General features: G+C 33.1%; 1 protein-coding gene across 2 annotated transcripts in view; it reads right to left on the bottom strand.

The window, feature by feature from the left end:
• The window catches only part of LOC129230981 (tyrosine-protein phosphatase non-receptor type 1-like), an 81,041-nt gene that overhangs the window by 26,261 nt on the left and 37,571 nt on the right, over nt 1-17,209 (bottom strand). For both annotated transcript variants that reach the window (XM_054865223.1, XM_054865221.1), the window contains exons 4-5: nt 4,302-4,400; nt 1,704-1,853 (exon numbers count right to left, since the gene is read on the bottom strand). In XM_054865223.1, coding sequence (XP_054721198.1) covers nt 1,704-1,853; nt 4,302-4,400 — 249 coding nt within the window. The remainder of the gene's footprint in view (nt 1-1,703; nt 1,854-4,301; nt 4,401-17,209) is intronic.

Genomic DNA, 17,209 nt, shown 5'->3' on the forward strand with positions numbered 1-17,209 from the left:
CAGATTTGGCACTACTGCATGGAAAAAAATCTAGTAAAATAAGTATTTCTTTCATAAAATCATTAATATCAAGACAAATATTTTTAATCAGGAAAATCAGGACAACTATGAAGTTTGCATTTATTAATACATGTTATACTTTCAAAAACACTTATGCGTTTGTAACTGATTGGTTACTTCTCCCAACATAATACAAGCAAGAACCGTATCAACAAAGTAATTGCGAAGCATAAATTTTTTATTTGTAATTTAGCTTATAGAAAAAAGTAACACCGGTGTTAGTTACAATTTACAAATTATACTTATGTACAAAACAATATTTAGTGAAATACAGTGGAACTCCAATTTCATTGTCCTTTTCATATGTTATCCCGCTTTTGATGTCATTTTTTGTTGGTCAGAGATACTTCTTATGCTAATAATGTTAAAATATTGTGAATTTAACGTCACATTTTTCCAGAAAATCCACTTAATACGTTTTTCTAAAAGCAGATCAAAACCATTTTCTCTATGTAAGATTCTCATACTCTTTTACAGGTTCTTTTTTTCAAGATACATATGTTTTAGATGTTTAAATCCACTATGGAATCCTTTTTGTTCCATTTTATTGCCCTTTTTTCTGTGAGTTGTAGGCCGAACGAGTTTCCTCAAATGGTCCAAGTACCTGATTGTTTCTCTGAAGCATATAAAAACCATTTTTATTTCAAAATACAAGCATTTAGTTTCTTTATAAAGTATAGTATTTAAAGTTCTTTTCTGGAAAAAAATAAAGTTTGCAGCCACATTTAGAAAGTGGAGATTTAGCTCCTTACAGCTTTTTGATACCCTGGATTTCCACTTTTCTTGTGTTATCTGACCATGCTTTTATGGTAGACCTGGTTTTATTTGGTCTCTGTGTTCTGTACTTGAAGGAGAGGAACCTCAATTCAAAGCATTAAAACTCAAAAACAATTTTTATTTGCAATCAAACACCAAGAAACAAATTTAGCAAACAAACAAGTAAATATTAAATTTCTCTCATTAGTTCATTGGTTAAGTGTCAATTTATAAACAATATGCTTAGATTTATGCCTTATCCTCTGGTTTTAAGTTTTCCTACTTGGTGGGTGTTTTATCACTAGTTGGACAAAATACCTTAATTGGGGTTCCACTGTACAACAACATTGAGTGCATAGAATTTGATGTAACAAACAAAAATAATTTATTTGTCAACAATCAGTTTAAAAATTATTACTTTAATAGTAACAATTTAAAGCCCATATAACCATATATCCCATATATCTGTCATTGTTTGTTCCTAAATACTTAGCTTCAATTTAGTATGTCATTTTTATTTTGTTTTTCATGGATCTCAAGCTGCTCATTTTGCAATTATATGATTTTAATATAAATAAGGTTTTTTTGTTTAAATACTCATTGGAAAAAATGACAATTCAAAAAAAAAAAATAAATAAATAAATAAAAATAAAGAAAAGAGAAAACTGGTTTCTGAACTGTAATTTGATACTTAACTAAATGTTTAAAAGTTTTTTTTTTTTTTTTGGTCACTTAAATGCACTTCACTTTTTTACAAGAGTAAGACAATATAAAAAGTACTAAAACAAAAATAAATCAATACTAATGGCAAATAACTTTATAAAAAAAAAGAAAACATAGCTCATAACAAACTGTAACTCTTCTTAATATTGACAAAAATATATCACCTCCAAATCAGTTAGAAGGAATTTTCTGACAATATAATAGGATTCATCTGTCACAGAAAGAAAGGTTACTTTTAATTTGACATCTGTTAAAATTAAATCATTTTCACCACCTTTTTGGTTTCCATCAGGCCAGTATTGATGGCATTTTACCTGGAAGTAATTTTAAGAAAAGAACAATCAATTGTGAGACAAAAATGATAAAAAAAATTAAAAAACAGTCATGCATATATTTTATACAAAATTGATTGCTTAGGAAGAATTTTGTTTTTTCCTAGGCATCTTCAAGTAGTCCTAACATAATTGGAGTGACTAAAGACATCATTTAAAATTAGTAGCAGAATTAAAACAGCAAGATTTTACGACAAATAGTACATCTTCTGATATTTCAGAATAAAACTTTTTTTGCAGGGTATTGATATCAATCATATAAATAGAAACTACAACATGTGAAATATATCTATATACATAAATGGCTACTTCCGTATGTATGTCCGGGGTAAGCTTCAAAACTACTTGACTGATTTTAACAATTTTCCCCTCATAATAGCTACATTGTCAGGAAGTAACACAGGCTATAATTTATTTCTATAAAACTAAGTTTTAAAATGTTATTTAATATGATTTTTAGCTGGTTTTAGTATTTTTACCCCACAGACCATAAACTAATTGTTCTATAAAAATTGTTTTTTAACTAAAATGAAGGAAATTTAATTCTAAATATGATAAAAAAAAACATTTTTGCAAAATGACCAATTTTTGTTATTTTTATGAATTAAAAAAAAACCCCCTTTATGTCACGCTTTTTTCTCTGTTTAATTTTTTGCAAAACTCATCCTGCGAAAAGTATAACAGCCTCTTTTCTAAAATTTAACTATAAAATAGTCAAAGGATTGCTCCTTCTTCAGTAGAAAAAAGTTTAAAAATATGCAATAGCTTTCTTTTTCTGCAATTTTTTCTATGCAGAAGAATATCATTGTATCCTTCATGTATCAGTCGAAAGAACATTCCTCACTCTTTTTCTGCCATTGACGTCACAGCGTGGATTTCGATTTTAATGAGCTGAATCTTCATCTCGCCACAATGTTGATCTTTTTTTAAAAAAAACTTTTGCTTACTCCTATATTTTATGAGGTCATGGCTGTGTGATCTCACAGTAGAGCCTGCTTTTCTTTACCATTTTTTTTTGTTCAGGGATTTAATTTCTTCGTTTTTCCATCCCCCCCCCCAACGTTTTACTCCATTGATTAATGTTTGTGCGCATTTATTTCAATAAAAACAGCAATTTTTTTCTTTTGCAAATGCTACTTTTTGCACACTAGAGAACATAGGAGAGAGTTTTTTCTTTAAATCTTTGTTTCTTCAGGCAGGAAACTACAACTGACTGTTTGTTGGATACTGGAAGGGTGCTGGGAAAGGGGAGAGTATCTAGTTAGAAAATGAATGACTATTGATTGTGACATGTTACGGCAAGTGAAACAAGAATTATCCTTCAGACTTTATGTCTGCCAAACATATCATTTCACATATCGAACATTTCGGAAACATAATTTGGAGTTTCTTTCTCCAGTAAAGTCAACGTCGGTGCTGTATTGGAAATATGCTTGTTTTACCAAGCTTTCCAAACTATGGAAGGAGTTCTGACACACCATGTATAACGCTTCCTTCCTCTCCAAACCAAAATAATCGCTATGAAACTGTTGACAGCTGAAGAAAATAGGGAGGGGGTTCCAAAAAGTGGTGTGTGATGAAGACAATAGAACTCATATTTGGAATTGGGGGATCACTTTGCATGAGCATCAGCAGGAATAGTGTCAGAGGCATTTTTCATGCTACATTGTTATCTATTGCAATTAAGTTTTTTTTTTTTTGAAAAAGTCAGTTTCCTTGAAAGAATTAAAACTAAACTACATTCAAGGATTTAATTCTGGCATGTTTCTGAAAATGTTAGATGCTTAAACGATGATGAAAAAAAACTTCTGTTCATTTGTAATAATCTTTTTTGCTAACAAGCTCAAAGACTATTCTCATAAGTTTTCACTTTCCTATACACATGAAAAATGTTTTTTTTTTTTTTAATTCCCATTGAAGATCTTAATACTTTCCTTTCTTTTTCTTCACCACTTTAAAAGCATTTCAACCACATTTCTTGTCTTAAACATTTACTTTATGGCCTGAAGTATTTTTATGTAACCCCAAGGAAGTTAAGGATAGCTATTACATACTGAATTGTAGATTGTCAGCTTGATAATTTATTGCACAGAAAGGAATATTTAATAGCCTTAGTGTCATTCATGTTGAGAATTTGGGTTGCATTTATTACTAATGGAACATAATTTATCATACACACACATATAAAAAAAATAATAAAAACTCCAAAAAAACATTTTTTCAATTATTCATATTAGTATGAATTATTATACATGAATAAGCTTTACAAGGTATTTATATGATACAACGATTTATTTTTATATGTTTAAAATAACAATTATAATACATAATAAACATAAAAATTTCCACTCATAAGTTAATGGCTGCAGGCATCTCAAAAAGGAGCAAGGATATGAAATCAGGAAGTTAAAGAATATTTTCATTACATACCGCATTTTTCTCAATGATACGGTTAAGCATCAACACAGCTTTGGATTTTTGTTCCCATACCATAAGCCAAAAATGACCAATAGTTACCGGCAAAGGCCCCTGTAAAAATATTCTATTAGTATGAGACAGTAAGAGCATGACACACAGAAAAAAGTCCAAAATCTTATACTTGAATGAGCAGATAACTCAAAGATTTACAGACACATTTTTTCATTATCCTCCCAAAAAATAAATACAAAGTATTCACCAAATAAACATATTACTTATTTTAATCTGAATGTTCTAGATTATAAAGTCAATGACTGGAAAGCACCATTAACAAATATGGAGGACCTTTGAATGGCTGGCATGAACTCATGACCCTCCAATTAGGAGTCTGACGCCTTACCGATCAAGTCACCACAGCAGTCACGAAGCACACAGTTAACAAACACTAACTGCATGCAGCTAAGAATACAGCCAAAAAAACGTCAACATAAAAAGTCTTTTATTTGATCAAAATTTCGAAATGCAAGTTGATACAGCAAAATTTATAAATCAAATAAATGTAAACCACTATTTTTGGAAAATCCATAAAAGTTGGAGAAGATACAAAATGGCGTGAAAATATTAGGAAGGTAAAAGATGGAAAATATAAAACTGTGTGCACTTGAATGTACTGAAACAATGTTAGCAGTGACACAAGTCTATCATATTTCAAAACATATGGGGATTTTTTTTTTTTAAACTCACATGATACAAGTGTTATTGGAAGCCCTTTATAACTATTAAGTATTAACTGTGATGGAAGAATTGAAAGGAAACATAACATAGAAAAGCAGCTCACATATAACAGCTTTCACTGATAATCCAATTTTCAACAGTGCTTTCAGTTAGTTCTAAATGTCTGAAAAATGCAGCTGCAGGGGTCTGTGTCTAGGATTTTTTACAGGGTCCCATTTTTCTGAATGAAATTTTTTTTTGTGTGCAAAATCATATCTTTTTGTGAAATTTCAAAATGTTTAACCAAAACTTATCCATCAATATAGATTAGATTTCTGGTTTGCATACTCATTTATTACCAAATTAGTTCAGGAAAGGTCGGATTTGGTCAATCAAAATTTTGTGAAGGGTCCTTTTGGATAATCAGAATTTTATGAAGGGTCCTTTCAAACTAATTAGAATTTTGTGAAGGGTCCTTTTTAGCTAATTAGAATTTTGTGAAGGGTCCTTTTTAGCTAATTAGAATTTTGTGAAGGGTCCTTAAAAGGACCTACATTTCCTCTGGCCAGACCCTTGAGCTGTAGCAACTATTTGATATTTGAAGACAAAAGAAGTTAATCAAAATACATATGACAATTAGAACAAAAATAATCCTGCTTGTTCCCACTTGCAAAGAAAAAAAACCCTAAAAGATAAATGAGAAGAAAATGAAAATCGTGTTCCCGTGCCCCCGGAAGAAAAAATAGTTGAATCAAAATACAAATTACAGTAACAGCAAAATTAAAATCCTACCCTTCCTCCATAAAGAAAAAATAATTTAATTAAGATTTAAACTGCAATTTGAGAAAATAATACTTTGCATTCCCCTGAAGAAAAAAAAACATTTAATTAACTTGACCAAAGCAAAAATCCTATCCTTCGCAGAACAAAAAAAGATTTAATTGAAACAATCAACAAAATGAAGACAACTCACTAAATACTAATATTAATTCAGTAGCTAAATAGAATATTAAATTAATTCAGCTACCACAATTTATACCAGTTATTAGCTTAAGGTTCCCATTAGTAAAGAACATTCTCAACAACAATAAAACACAGAGTTATGAAATGTAAACCTAAATAATTTTTAATTAGAATCACTATAATTATCAAAATCTTACTTTTTAAGTTTTGGTAATTATAGCACAACAGCAAATGAACTTAATATTTTTATTACAAAGAGAGGAGAAACTAGCAAAAGCCCATTTTGAACATGTGATTTCTTCTTGCCTAAACCAGTTTTTATCGATTTCCGTCATATAAAAAAAAAAGATTTAGGATACAAAAATATAGGAATTATATAGGACGGCTGCCATCGCTGGAGTCAACCGCCCCACAGGAGAAATTTTGGACATTTTCTGTAGTAAAAGGAGATGGGGTTCCCTCCCCCTTTTCTCCCCAAAGATTGAAGTTAGTTTCGGGCAGTGTTGGGCATCAACTAAAAAAATCAACTAAATTTGTAATTGATTGATTAGTTGACTAAAGTAATCTGACTCTCATTTAGTTCAGACTAATATTTTAAAAATTTAATTCAATTGCAGACGAAGATTAACGTTAGTTTATACTAACTCGTTAGTTGCTCAAAAAAACTAATTTAGTTCAGATTGATTTAGTTGAGATTAAAATAATCAGATTGAATTTAGTCAGACTAAAAGTAATCAGATTAAAAGTAATCTAATTGATTTGATTACTTTTTTAATTCAGATTAAATTCGTAAAATATAAATATCACATGAACAGAGGCACATTTGTATTTCTACGTGTATATATATATTTATGCAAGCATACACGAGTTAATGCGTGTACATACGACTACGTGCGGGTTATGTACGTGTACACATGAGAATATGCGTCTAGATACATGTTACCCCGAGTATACTCGTGTAAAGATTTACATTTGTATTTCTACGTTTATATACATATTTAAGCGTGCATATACGAGAAGGTATGTATGTGTATATACAAGTATGTTCATGTACACACGAGAATATACTTATACATACGTATATAAACGTGTTATCCCGCGTATGTTCGTATACGGAGGTATATTTGAAATTTTAAGTAAATACATATTTATGTGTGCATACACCAGTAAATACGTGTATATACGAGTATGTACGTGTGTATAAGATTATGTACGTGTACACATGAGAATATGCGTCTAGATACATGTTACCCCGAGTATACTCGTGTAAAAAGGTACATTTGTATTTCTACGTCATATTCCAGCGTGCGTATACGAGAAAGTACGTGTATATACAAGTATGTTCGTGCACACACGAGAATATGCTTATAGATATGTGTTACCTCGAATATACTCGTGTAAAGAGGTACATTTCTATTTAAACGTGTATATACATATTTATGCAGGCATATACGAGAAAATACGTGTATATACGAGTAAGTACGTGCACACACGACAATAGGCTTATAGATACGTGTTTAACCCAAGTATACTCGTGTAATATGGCACATTTGTATTTCTACGTGTATGTGCATATTTATGCGTTTATAAGCGAGTAAATACATGTATATACGAGTATGTACGTGTACACACGATTATGCGTATAGATACGTGTTACCCCGAGTATACTCGTTTACAGAGGTAAATTTGCTTTTAATTGCGTATATACATATTTATGCCTACACACAAGCTAAGATACGTGTATATACGTGTACACATGAGAATATGCGTATAGATACGTGTTACTCCGAGTATACTCGTGTAAAGAGGTACATTTGTATTTCTACGTTTATATACATATTTAAGCGTGCATATACGAGAAGGTACGTGTATATACAAGTATGTTCATGTACACACGAGAACAGTGGCGTAGCCAGGGGGGGCCCACCGGGCCCGCTCCCCCCCCCCCCCCCCCCCGAAATTTTCGTTATCGACATAGTAATATTTCATGTAAAAATGATTTTTTTAATCAACTTTTTCGTGGTGAAAAAGTTGGTTTAAAAAAAATTCTTTGTATGACAGCAGTGGTGTAGAGGGGGGGGGGGGGAGGAGGATGCCAAAAAAAAAAAAGAAAACTAATACCAGACACGAACAAAGTACATTATGTTTCTGTAAGTCAAGGAGAGAGGAGGCAATTATCCCCACCTAAAGTCCTCCCTCCCGAATCTCCGAGAAACCAAGGCTAGGAAGGACAAAATTTAAAGTGTTACGCCTTTGATATCAGCGCTTCAAGTCGCCTGAGCTATCCGTACTGGATCTTGTCGGATGACTCGTTGACCCTCCCTGTCTAATGATGGGGATTCTTAATCGGTCTAGCCTGGCGTACTGCGTACTACCAGTCCAGTGTAGAAGGGCCCTAAAGCGGATTCTTCAGTCTTCTATTGTAAACAACGGGGCCCTTTATGCAATGTATGCTCCAGGAATGACAGTGTCTAGATTGATAATGGCCCAGTTTTACTGCCCAGTTATCTGTCAGATAGATTGTCTGCGCCACCCGCACTCTCTCCTCGAGCTGGACAATACAAAACAGATTGTACTAATCACCAGACCACAATACGGACCCTGCCCCTGCCACGGAAGTGCTTTCGGCTCTTATGAAAGCGCAAATTACCCAAATCGACAACAACTTGTCACAGAAATCCATTGACACTTTCCCTTGAAGATTGATGCCTAATAAAACTTCCAAATTGTTCCTTCTTGGCTCGGTCTTTTTGTCCTGAAGCATCTACAAAAAGTATCCAGTGGAGAGGGATCGTTTTTCAGAAAACATTAGTTTAATCACTTTACAATAACGGAAGGCAGAAATTTATTTGGATGCAGTGGGATAAGAATCAGTCCGTTTTCGGTTCTCTACCCAAACACAAGTTTTATTTTTGATTCCGCTGTACGTTCAAGTTCTCTTTCAGTTCAGAAGGAAAAAGTGTGCACAAAGAGAAATTTTTGATGGATTCTACAAAAATGAGGTAAATTATCCTGCAATATTTTATGAACTGCTAACTTTTTATTTCATATTTCATTGCTGTTATTCTTAAAAAAGAAGGGGTTAGGGGGGGGGGAGATTGGTTTCAAGAAAAAAATCATATGTTAAATTTCGAGAGGAGATTTATTGTTTTAGCTACTTTTACATTGAAAAATGCATATCCCATCAAGATTGTCACGAATAAAACATTTTGTAGTTATGCTTGAGGATAAGGAAAAAGATTCTTTAATTTAAAAAAAAAAACGACTGTTTATAATTATTTAGCTTTTTATTTATTTATTTATTTTGAATTTAATTATTTTATGATATTTCATTCTTAAGAATGAGAGTTTGGTTTTGTCCCTCTAAGTTCACAATTTTTGTACTCCTTATTTGCAAATAGTCGACGAAATGACTTTTTTTTTTTTTTTTTAAGTATCGTTTTAACAAGTAACTAATTTTGCTACTGCGATACCGCATTATTCAAAATTTATATAAACTAAAAAAAAAAAAAATAGAATAAGTAAAAAAAATTGGTTGATTGACACAAAATTTTTTTTCTGGCAGATGTGAAGCCATATAATAGTTTAACGTACCAAAAATGAAAATTAGGTTTAGCTAATAATTCTAGCTAGCTTTACTATTCAATAATTGAATTACCTTTCAGATTTAAAAACAATTACATTTTTTTTTTTACAAACCATACGACAATTCAAATAAAAATGAATAGAGCTGCACATTTGACCAAACAGTTATTTTTTTTTACTTGGGAAGTGGAGTGAGAAAACTTCAGACAAAACAATCTAGTGACGAACAAAAGAATTCATTAACGTATTACATAATATTTATAATTCAGTTTAATGTGAGTTTCTTTTCCCTAAATTTTATTTAAATACGTCCAAATATTTTTTCTTAAGCATCATAAAATTCTTCGAAATATATTTTACCAATTCTACACTAACAGCAAAGTAATTAATGGTACATAATAGCCCCTGTTCTGTTTATTTTAGTTTTTAAACAAATATTATTTTACGTAGCTTCCTTCTTCGTCAGCTCTCTTCTAACTAATGAGATAATTAAAAAGATTAGTTTCTTTAGATTTCAATTTAGATATCAAATTTAAAGTTTTCTTTAGATCTCTTACAGGATTCTAAGAATAATTATAAAAAAAAAAAAATGAACTGCTGAATGAAGCCTTCTCGATATTTCCTTAGTAAACTAAACTATTTAATTTTGATCCGAATCTTGTTTCAATTGATCAAGGGTACATACTCATGAATATAGTTTTTATTTAATGCATGATGAAAATGATTTTAAACAATTTTATGGAACACACACACACACACATTATATATATATATATATAGTATAGCATCACTGCGCTACCTGTGTACAGGGCCGGATTAGCCATAGAGCAGAAGTAGTAAATGCTACGGGCTCTGCGCTTCTGGGGGCCCCACGCCATGAGAAAAAAATTCCAGAAAAAAACTACTTTTCCGTACTTTTACCCATTTACATTTTTCTATTTAGATCTAACTTTTCTAAATGTTCAAGCAAATTAAAAATTTTATATTTTTCATTAATGCGCAGACTCGTTATGGAATAATACCATGCTGACCAGTATCATTGGTGCAGAGCGGAAGGTGGGGGGGGGGGGGGCTTTTTGCGTCATTTAGAGACGGTAGGTAACACTATCTTTAGTCACGTCAGAGGAAGCACGAAGGAGATGTGGGGGATCGCTGATTGCTTTCCAGAAATTTCTCTTAATTGAATTTTTAAAACGCAAGTTTAGTTAATCTTTCTTAGTGCTAGGAGAAAAAGCTCAGTTGGGTTAGAAAATTTTAAAAACTGACCTAAAAATTACAATTTTAGGCAATGTTTGGTAGTTTTATTAGAACGGATAATAAAGTTTTCTCTTAGATTTTTTTTTTTTTTCAAAAAGTATTTTATTAAATTTAAGGGATTTAGGGATCCTTCCTGAAACTTTCAGCTGTTCAAGCCTAAAAAAAGCAAATTTAGGCTGTTTGATTAGAGTAGAGGAAAGAGGATGGGGTTCTTTCCTGAAATTGTGTTCAAAACTGAAGTCAATTTCAAGCTATCTTTGGGAAGAAAGGGTTTGAGGGATCTACCTATAATATAGCTGAAAACAAAGTTTCAAGCTATGTGAGAAGTTTAGAGAAAGAGATGAGGAGCCGGAAAAAATTCTAACTTAAATTTTCAAATCGCGATTTTGGATTATCACTGGAAATGTTATCGGGCTATCTTTGGGAGGGGGGGGGATACGGATTTGCTTCACAAAATGTTGGAAACTGGAATCTTCAAGACGCATGCTATCTTTAGTTCTAACTTTAGGTAAAGAGTGGTGGTTTGGATCATTTCCTCCGAATATGGATAAGCTAGGGAAATAGGTGGCTATAATTTTTTTTTAATCGAGACGGTTCAAGGATTCTCTTCGAAATTTAGTGCCTAAAATGCAACTTTAAGCAATTTTTTGGGGGGAACGCAGGAGAAGGAGGATTTTGAAATTCCCCAAGCACAAATCCTAAAAACAGTCTTTGGGGCGATATTAGACAAGGAGGAAAGGGTTACCATCCATAAAATGTTTGAAAGTGTCTTTCGTCTTAAAGCTTTCGAAATTGGTGTCCTGAAAAGGTAATAATTAGTCATCCGAAACTCTTTGCTCGCTTAACTTCATGTCAGTTTGTCGCCCTCAAAAATTGCCGCCCGCGACACTACAAGGAGCAAAATTAAGAGATCATGACATAAGAGAAGAAAAGATTCTTTGACTGTTTACACGTATGCTGAGCAAAATAAATAAATTGTTAATAGAGTATAATTTGTTGAAGAACTAAAATAATTGTGCGTGGAAGAAAGACTTTAAAATCTCGTTTTTAACTATTTTCCTCTGAGTGGGAGGGAACTAAAAAGCTGCTGCCAATGCCCCGAACCAAACCCATTTTTTTTGCATCACCAAAGGAAGCTGAAAATTTTTTATTCGCACTTAAATTTCAGAAAATTTCAGGGATAAAATTATTGAACATAATCGAAAACCCACTAAAACTGCTTTCTGGAACTTCAAGTTTTGAAAAATGTTCATGGGTGAAATCCCAAGCTCGATCCCTTCCTATAACATCATCTAAGGTGGTCTAAAAATGCGTATTTTGAACTATAATTTCAAAAAATTTCCTTTGGGATTGTACCTCTCTCCCTCCAGCATTGTTAACGATGGGCTAAAATGTACTTTTAAGGCATCAATTTTGTAAATTTTCCGGATTGCGTTGGAGAGTACCTGAACTCCATCCCATACAAACGTAACCAGCGATGGTCTACAATCACGTTTTCAACACTTCGATTTCAAGAAATCTCCAGGGAATGACTTTCGTGAACTCCCCACCCCACCCCAAACTCAGCAAAAATCGTATAAAATTACCATTTTAAAGTCTAAAAATGTTCTACCTAAAACTGTGTTTTTAGATTAATAATGGGTAATAAATTTGAAAATTTTTCCAATGGGGCTTCCTTGGACACCCCTCTCTCTCTCTACAACATCATTAAAGATAATCAACAGTTTTCTTTAAGATTTCAATTTTAAAAATTGCATGGGGAGTGGCGCTGTAAATCCAAATTTTTCCCTTTAATTTTACCTAAGATGGGATGCAATCGCGTTTTTTAACTTCAGTTTCAAAAAATCTCCAAATAAAGAACTCTGAACCTTCTCTCTTCCAAATGTCATCAGAAGTCGTTAAAAATGAGTTTTCAGAATTGAAATATCAAAAATTTTCTGGGGGCAAGCCCCCCAACCTGACCCCCCCTTTTTTTTATATATCGTACAAAAATTGCGTTTTTGGAATTTAAAGCTAAAAACATGTAGTGATGGGAAAGATGAGGGGCAATATAAGTCGAAAAAGGGTTATAACCCTCGTAAAGCTCTAAAATCATATCCATATTTATGTATTCATGCGTGTTATAAATCCATCTCCCGTATCCATGAAGAAGTGCAAAATTTTTTACTATATCATGTAAAAACGAGGGCCCCTTGGAAACATTTGCTACGGGCCCCGCGTTGGCTTAATCCGGCACTGCCTGTGTATGTGAAACCACATACTTTACATTAATCTTGATGTTATTTATCATCGAAAATATCCAGCACCACAAATATGGGTGCAATTAATTTTTATTGATTTTTAATGAATTATTAGTAATAATCTATAATGCGCATAATGCATGATGAAGTCTATTTTTAATAACGTAATTCGCGATTTAATGAAAAATAGTTAATTTGGTAGTACATTGATAAAATCGCCTGGGCCCCCCCGAATCAGAACCCTGGCTACGCCACTGCACGAGAATATACTTATACATATGTGTTACCCCGAGTATACTCGTGTACAGAGGTAAATTTCTATTTAAACGTGTATTTACATATCGATGCATGCATATACGAGAAAACACGTGTATATACGAGTAAGTACGTGCACACATGATAATAGTCTTATAGATACTTCTTTAACCCGAGTATACTCGTGTAACATGGCACATTTGTATTTCTACGTGTATGTGCATATTTATCCGTTTATAAATGAGTAAATACGTGTATATACGAGTATGTACGTGTACACACGATTATGCGTATAGATACGTGTTACCCCGAGTATACTCGTGTACAGAGGTAAATTTGCTTTTAATTGTGTATATACATATTTATGCGTGCACAGAAGCGAAGATACATGTATATACGTGTACACATGAGAATATGCGTATAGATATGCGTTACCCCGAGTATACTCGTGTAAAGAGGTACATTTGTATTTCTACGTTTATATACATATTTAAGCGTGCATATACGAGAAAGTACGTGTATATACAAGTATGTTCGAGTACACACGAGAATATGCATATAGATACGTGTTAACCCGAGTATACTCGTGCACAGAGGTGAATTCGTATTTAATCTAGTACATGCACTTTTATGCGTGCATATACGAGAAAAGACAAGTATATACGAGTATGTTCATGTACGCACGAGAATATGCGTATAGATACGTGTTTAACCCGAGTATACTCGTGTACAGAGGTACATTTGTACTTGTACGTTAAAATACATATTTATGCGTGCATACACGAGTTGTACGTGTATATACGAGTAAGTACGTGTATATACGAGTATTTTTGTACATATACGTGTATATACGTGTTGACTCGACGATATTCGTGTATACAGGAATTTTGTATTTCTACGTGTATATACCTACAAGTACGTGTGAACATAAGTAAATATGTGTATATACGATACATATTTGTAAACACGAGTTTATACGTAAAAATACGTGTTATCCCGAGTATATTCGTTCACGGAGATATGTTTAATTTCTAAGTGTATGTACAAATTTATTTGTGCATAACACGAGTAAATACATGTATACACGAGTATATACGTTTACACAAAGGAATATACGTATGGATACGTATTAATCCGAGTATACTCGTGAACAGAGGTAAATTTGTATTTAAACGTATATATACATATTTTTGCATGCATATACGAGAAAATACGTGTATATTCGAGTAAGTTCGTGTACAAGCGAGAATAGATGTCTAGGTTCTTTTTTTAGCCCGAGTATACTCGTGTACAATGGTACATTTGTATTTCTATGTGTATATGCATATTTGTGCGTTTATACATAAATAAATGCGTGTATAAACGAGTATGTACGTGAACACACGAGAGAATATGTGTATAGATACTTGTTACCCCCGAATATACTCGTGTACAGAGAAATTTGCTTTGTATATACATATTTATGCGTGCATATAAGAGAATACGAGTATGTACGTATTCACACGAGTATATGCGTATAGATAAATGTTACACCGAGTATACTCGTGTGTAGAGGTACATTTGTATTTAAGATTGCATATACATTTTTATGCGTGCATACATGAGAAAATATAAGTATATACGAGTATGTACGTGCACACACAAGAATATGCGTATAGATACGTGTTTAACCCGAGTATACTCGAGTAGAGAGGTACATTTGTATTTTTGGTTAAAATACATATTTATGCGTGCATACACGAGTTAGTACGTGTATATACGAGTAAGTACGTGTATATACGAGTGTGTACGTGTATATACGGAGCTGTACGTGTTAACCTGAGTATATTCGTGTCTACAGGAATTTTGTATCTCTACGTGCAAACAGAAGTAAATACGTGTATATACGAGTTCGTAAGTGTAAAAACGAAATTTTACGTATAAATACGTATTTCCCGAGTCTATTAGTGCACGGATTTATATTCAAACTTCTAAGTGTACACAATGTTTATCAGTACAGCGTTTACAGACTTTCAGGGCAGATAGAGTACACCTAGACGGGGGGAAACACATAGAAATGCATGGTCGGAAACACTTTCCTGACGCGGGTAGTGACAACACCAATCACCAAAAAGACAAAACACGAATAAGAGAAGAGAACATGTTCAGAATCTTTAGTACAGCAAAAAACTAAGGAAAAAGAAAATTAAGGGGCCAACGATCATCATCAAAGAAGGAGTTCGAAATTACGATCCCGCCCGTAATATCGAAATTTTGCAAAAATACCGGGCGGGTCCCGGACTTCCTGGTGGAACAAAAACCACGTGTGCGCATGCACCGTCATCTGATGCTTCGGTTTACGTAGCAACATCTGTTGTATGCACCAGACAAATCTTACCAGTATTTTTGCTGTATTTAAAATAATAAACATATTTTCTCCTCTTAATCGTGCCTTGTCTTACGCTTTGTGTCGTCACTATCGCGTCTAGGTGCACTGTATCTGCCCTGAAAGTATGTAAACGCTGTACTGATACATCCTGTATACTTATTTATGTGTGCAAACACGAGTAAATACTTGTATATACGAGTATGTTCGTGTACATACTAGAATTTGTGTATGGATACGTGTTAACCCGACTAAACTCGCGTACAAAGGTAAATTTGTATTTAAACGTTTATATACATATTTATGCATGCATATACGAGAAAATACGTGTGCAAACGAGTAAGTGCGATTCCACACAAGAAAAGACATAGATACGTGTTTAACCTGAGTATACTCGTGTACAATGGTACATTTGTATTTCTACGCGTATATGCATATTTATGCATTTTTGCACGAGTAAATACGTGTATATACGAGTGTGTACTTGTACACACGAGAATATGCGTATAGATACGTGTTACCCCAAGTGTACTCGTGTACAGAGGTAAATTAGCTTTTAAACATGTATATATATATATTCATGCGTGCATATATGAAAAAATACTTGTATTTTCGAGTATGTACGTGTACAGACGAGAATATGCGTGTAGATACTTGTTTAACCCCGAGTATACTCGTGTACAGACGTACATTTGTATTTGTAAGTTAAAATACATATTTATGATGCATACACGAGTTAATGCGTGTATATACAAGTACGTGTATATACGAGTATGTGCGTGTATACACGTATGTAAACGTGTTAATCCGAGTATATACGTTTACACACTAATTTTGTATTTGCCACGTGTATGTACATCAAAGTACGTGCAAACACAAGTAAATACGTGTATATACGAGTATATAAGTGTAACTTGTTATCCCGAGTATATTGGTGTACAGCTGTATATTTTTATGTCCAAGTGTATGTCAATTGCAGATACAAAGAGGGGTCATGAAGGTCAGGACCCGCTCCTCCCCCCCACACCGCGGGGAAAATTTTGAACGTTTGCTTGAAAAATACAAAAAAATATCGAAACTATGAGAAAATGTAATAATCTTTTTGAATTTTTTTTTTTGGTGGGGGGGGGGGCATTACAGTAGAACCTCGATAATTTGAATTAATTGAAATCCGACCCAATCCGGAATATCGAAAATCCGGAGAATGAAAAAAAACAAAACAAAATAAAACATACTCACTGAAAATCACCTTAAAAGGAAACACATAGAATTACAAATAAACAGTAAACATGTCTACTTTGTTATTACAAAGTCTGTAATCTTCTCCTGTGACAGTTCAATTTTTTCCCTATCGAGTAAAACAAATTGTTTCAAAAGTTGCATTGCGAAGAAAATGGAACTCAATCAACGACATAACACGGTCTTGCCCGTGAGAGGGTTAAATAAATGGTCTTGCCCGTGAGAGGGTTAAATAAATAATTATTATGGAATTTTGACGATCGCTCTTTAAATGTAAAGGGAAAATCGGTCAAATCGATCGA

Source organism: Uloborus diversus, chromosome 10 (genome assembly GCF_026930045.1).
Source record: "Uloborus diversus isolate 005 chromosome 10, Udiv.v.3.1, whole genome shotgun sequence".
Lineage (NCBI taxonomy): Eukaryota > Metazoa > Arthropoda > Arachnida > Araneae > Uloboridae > Uloborus > Uloborus diversus.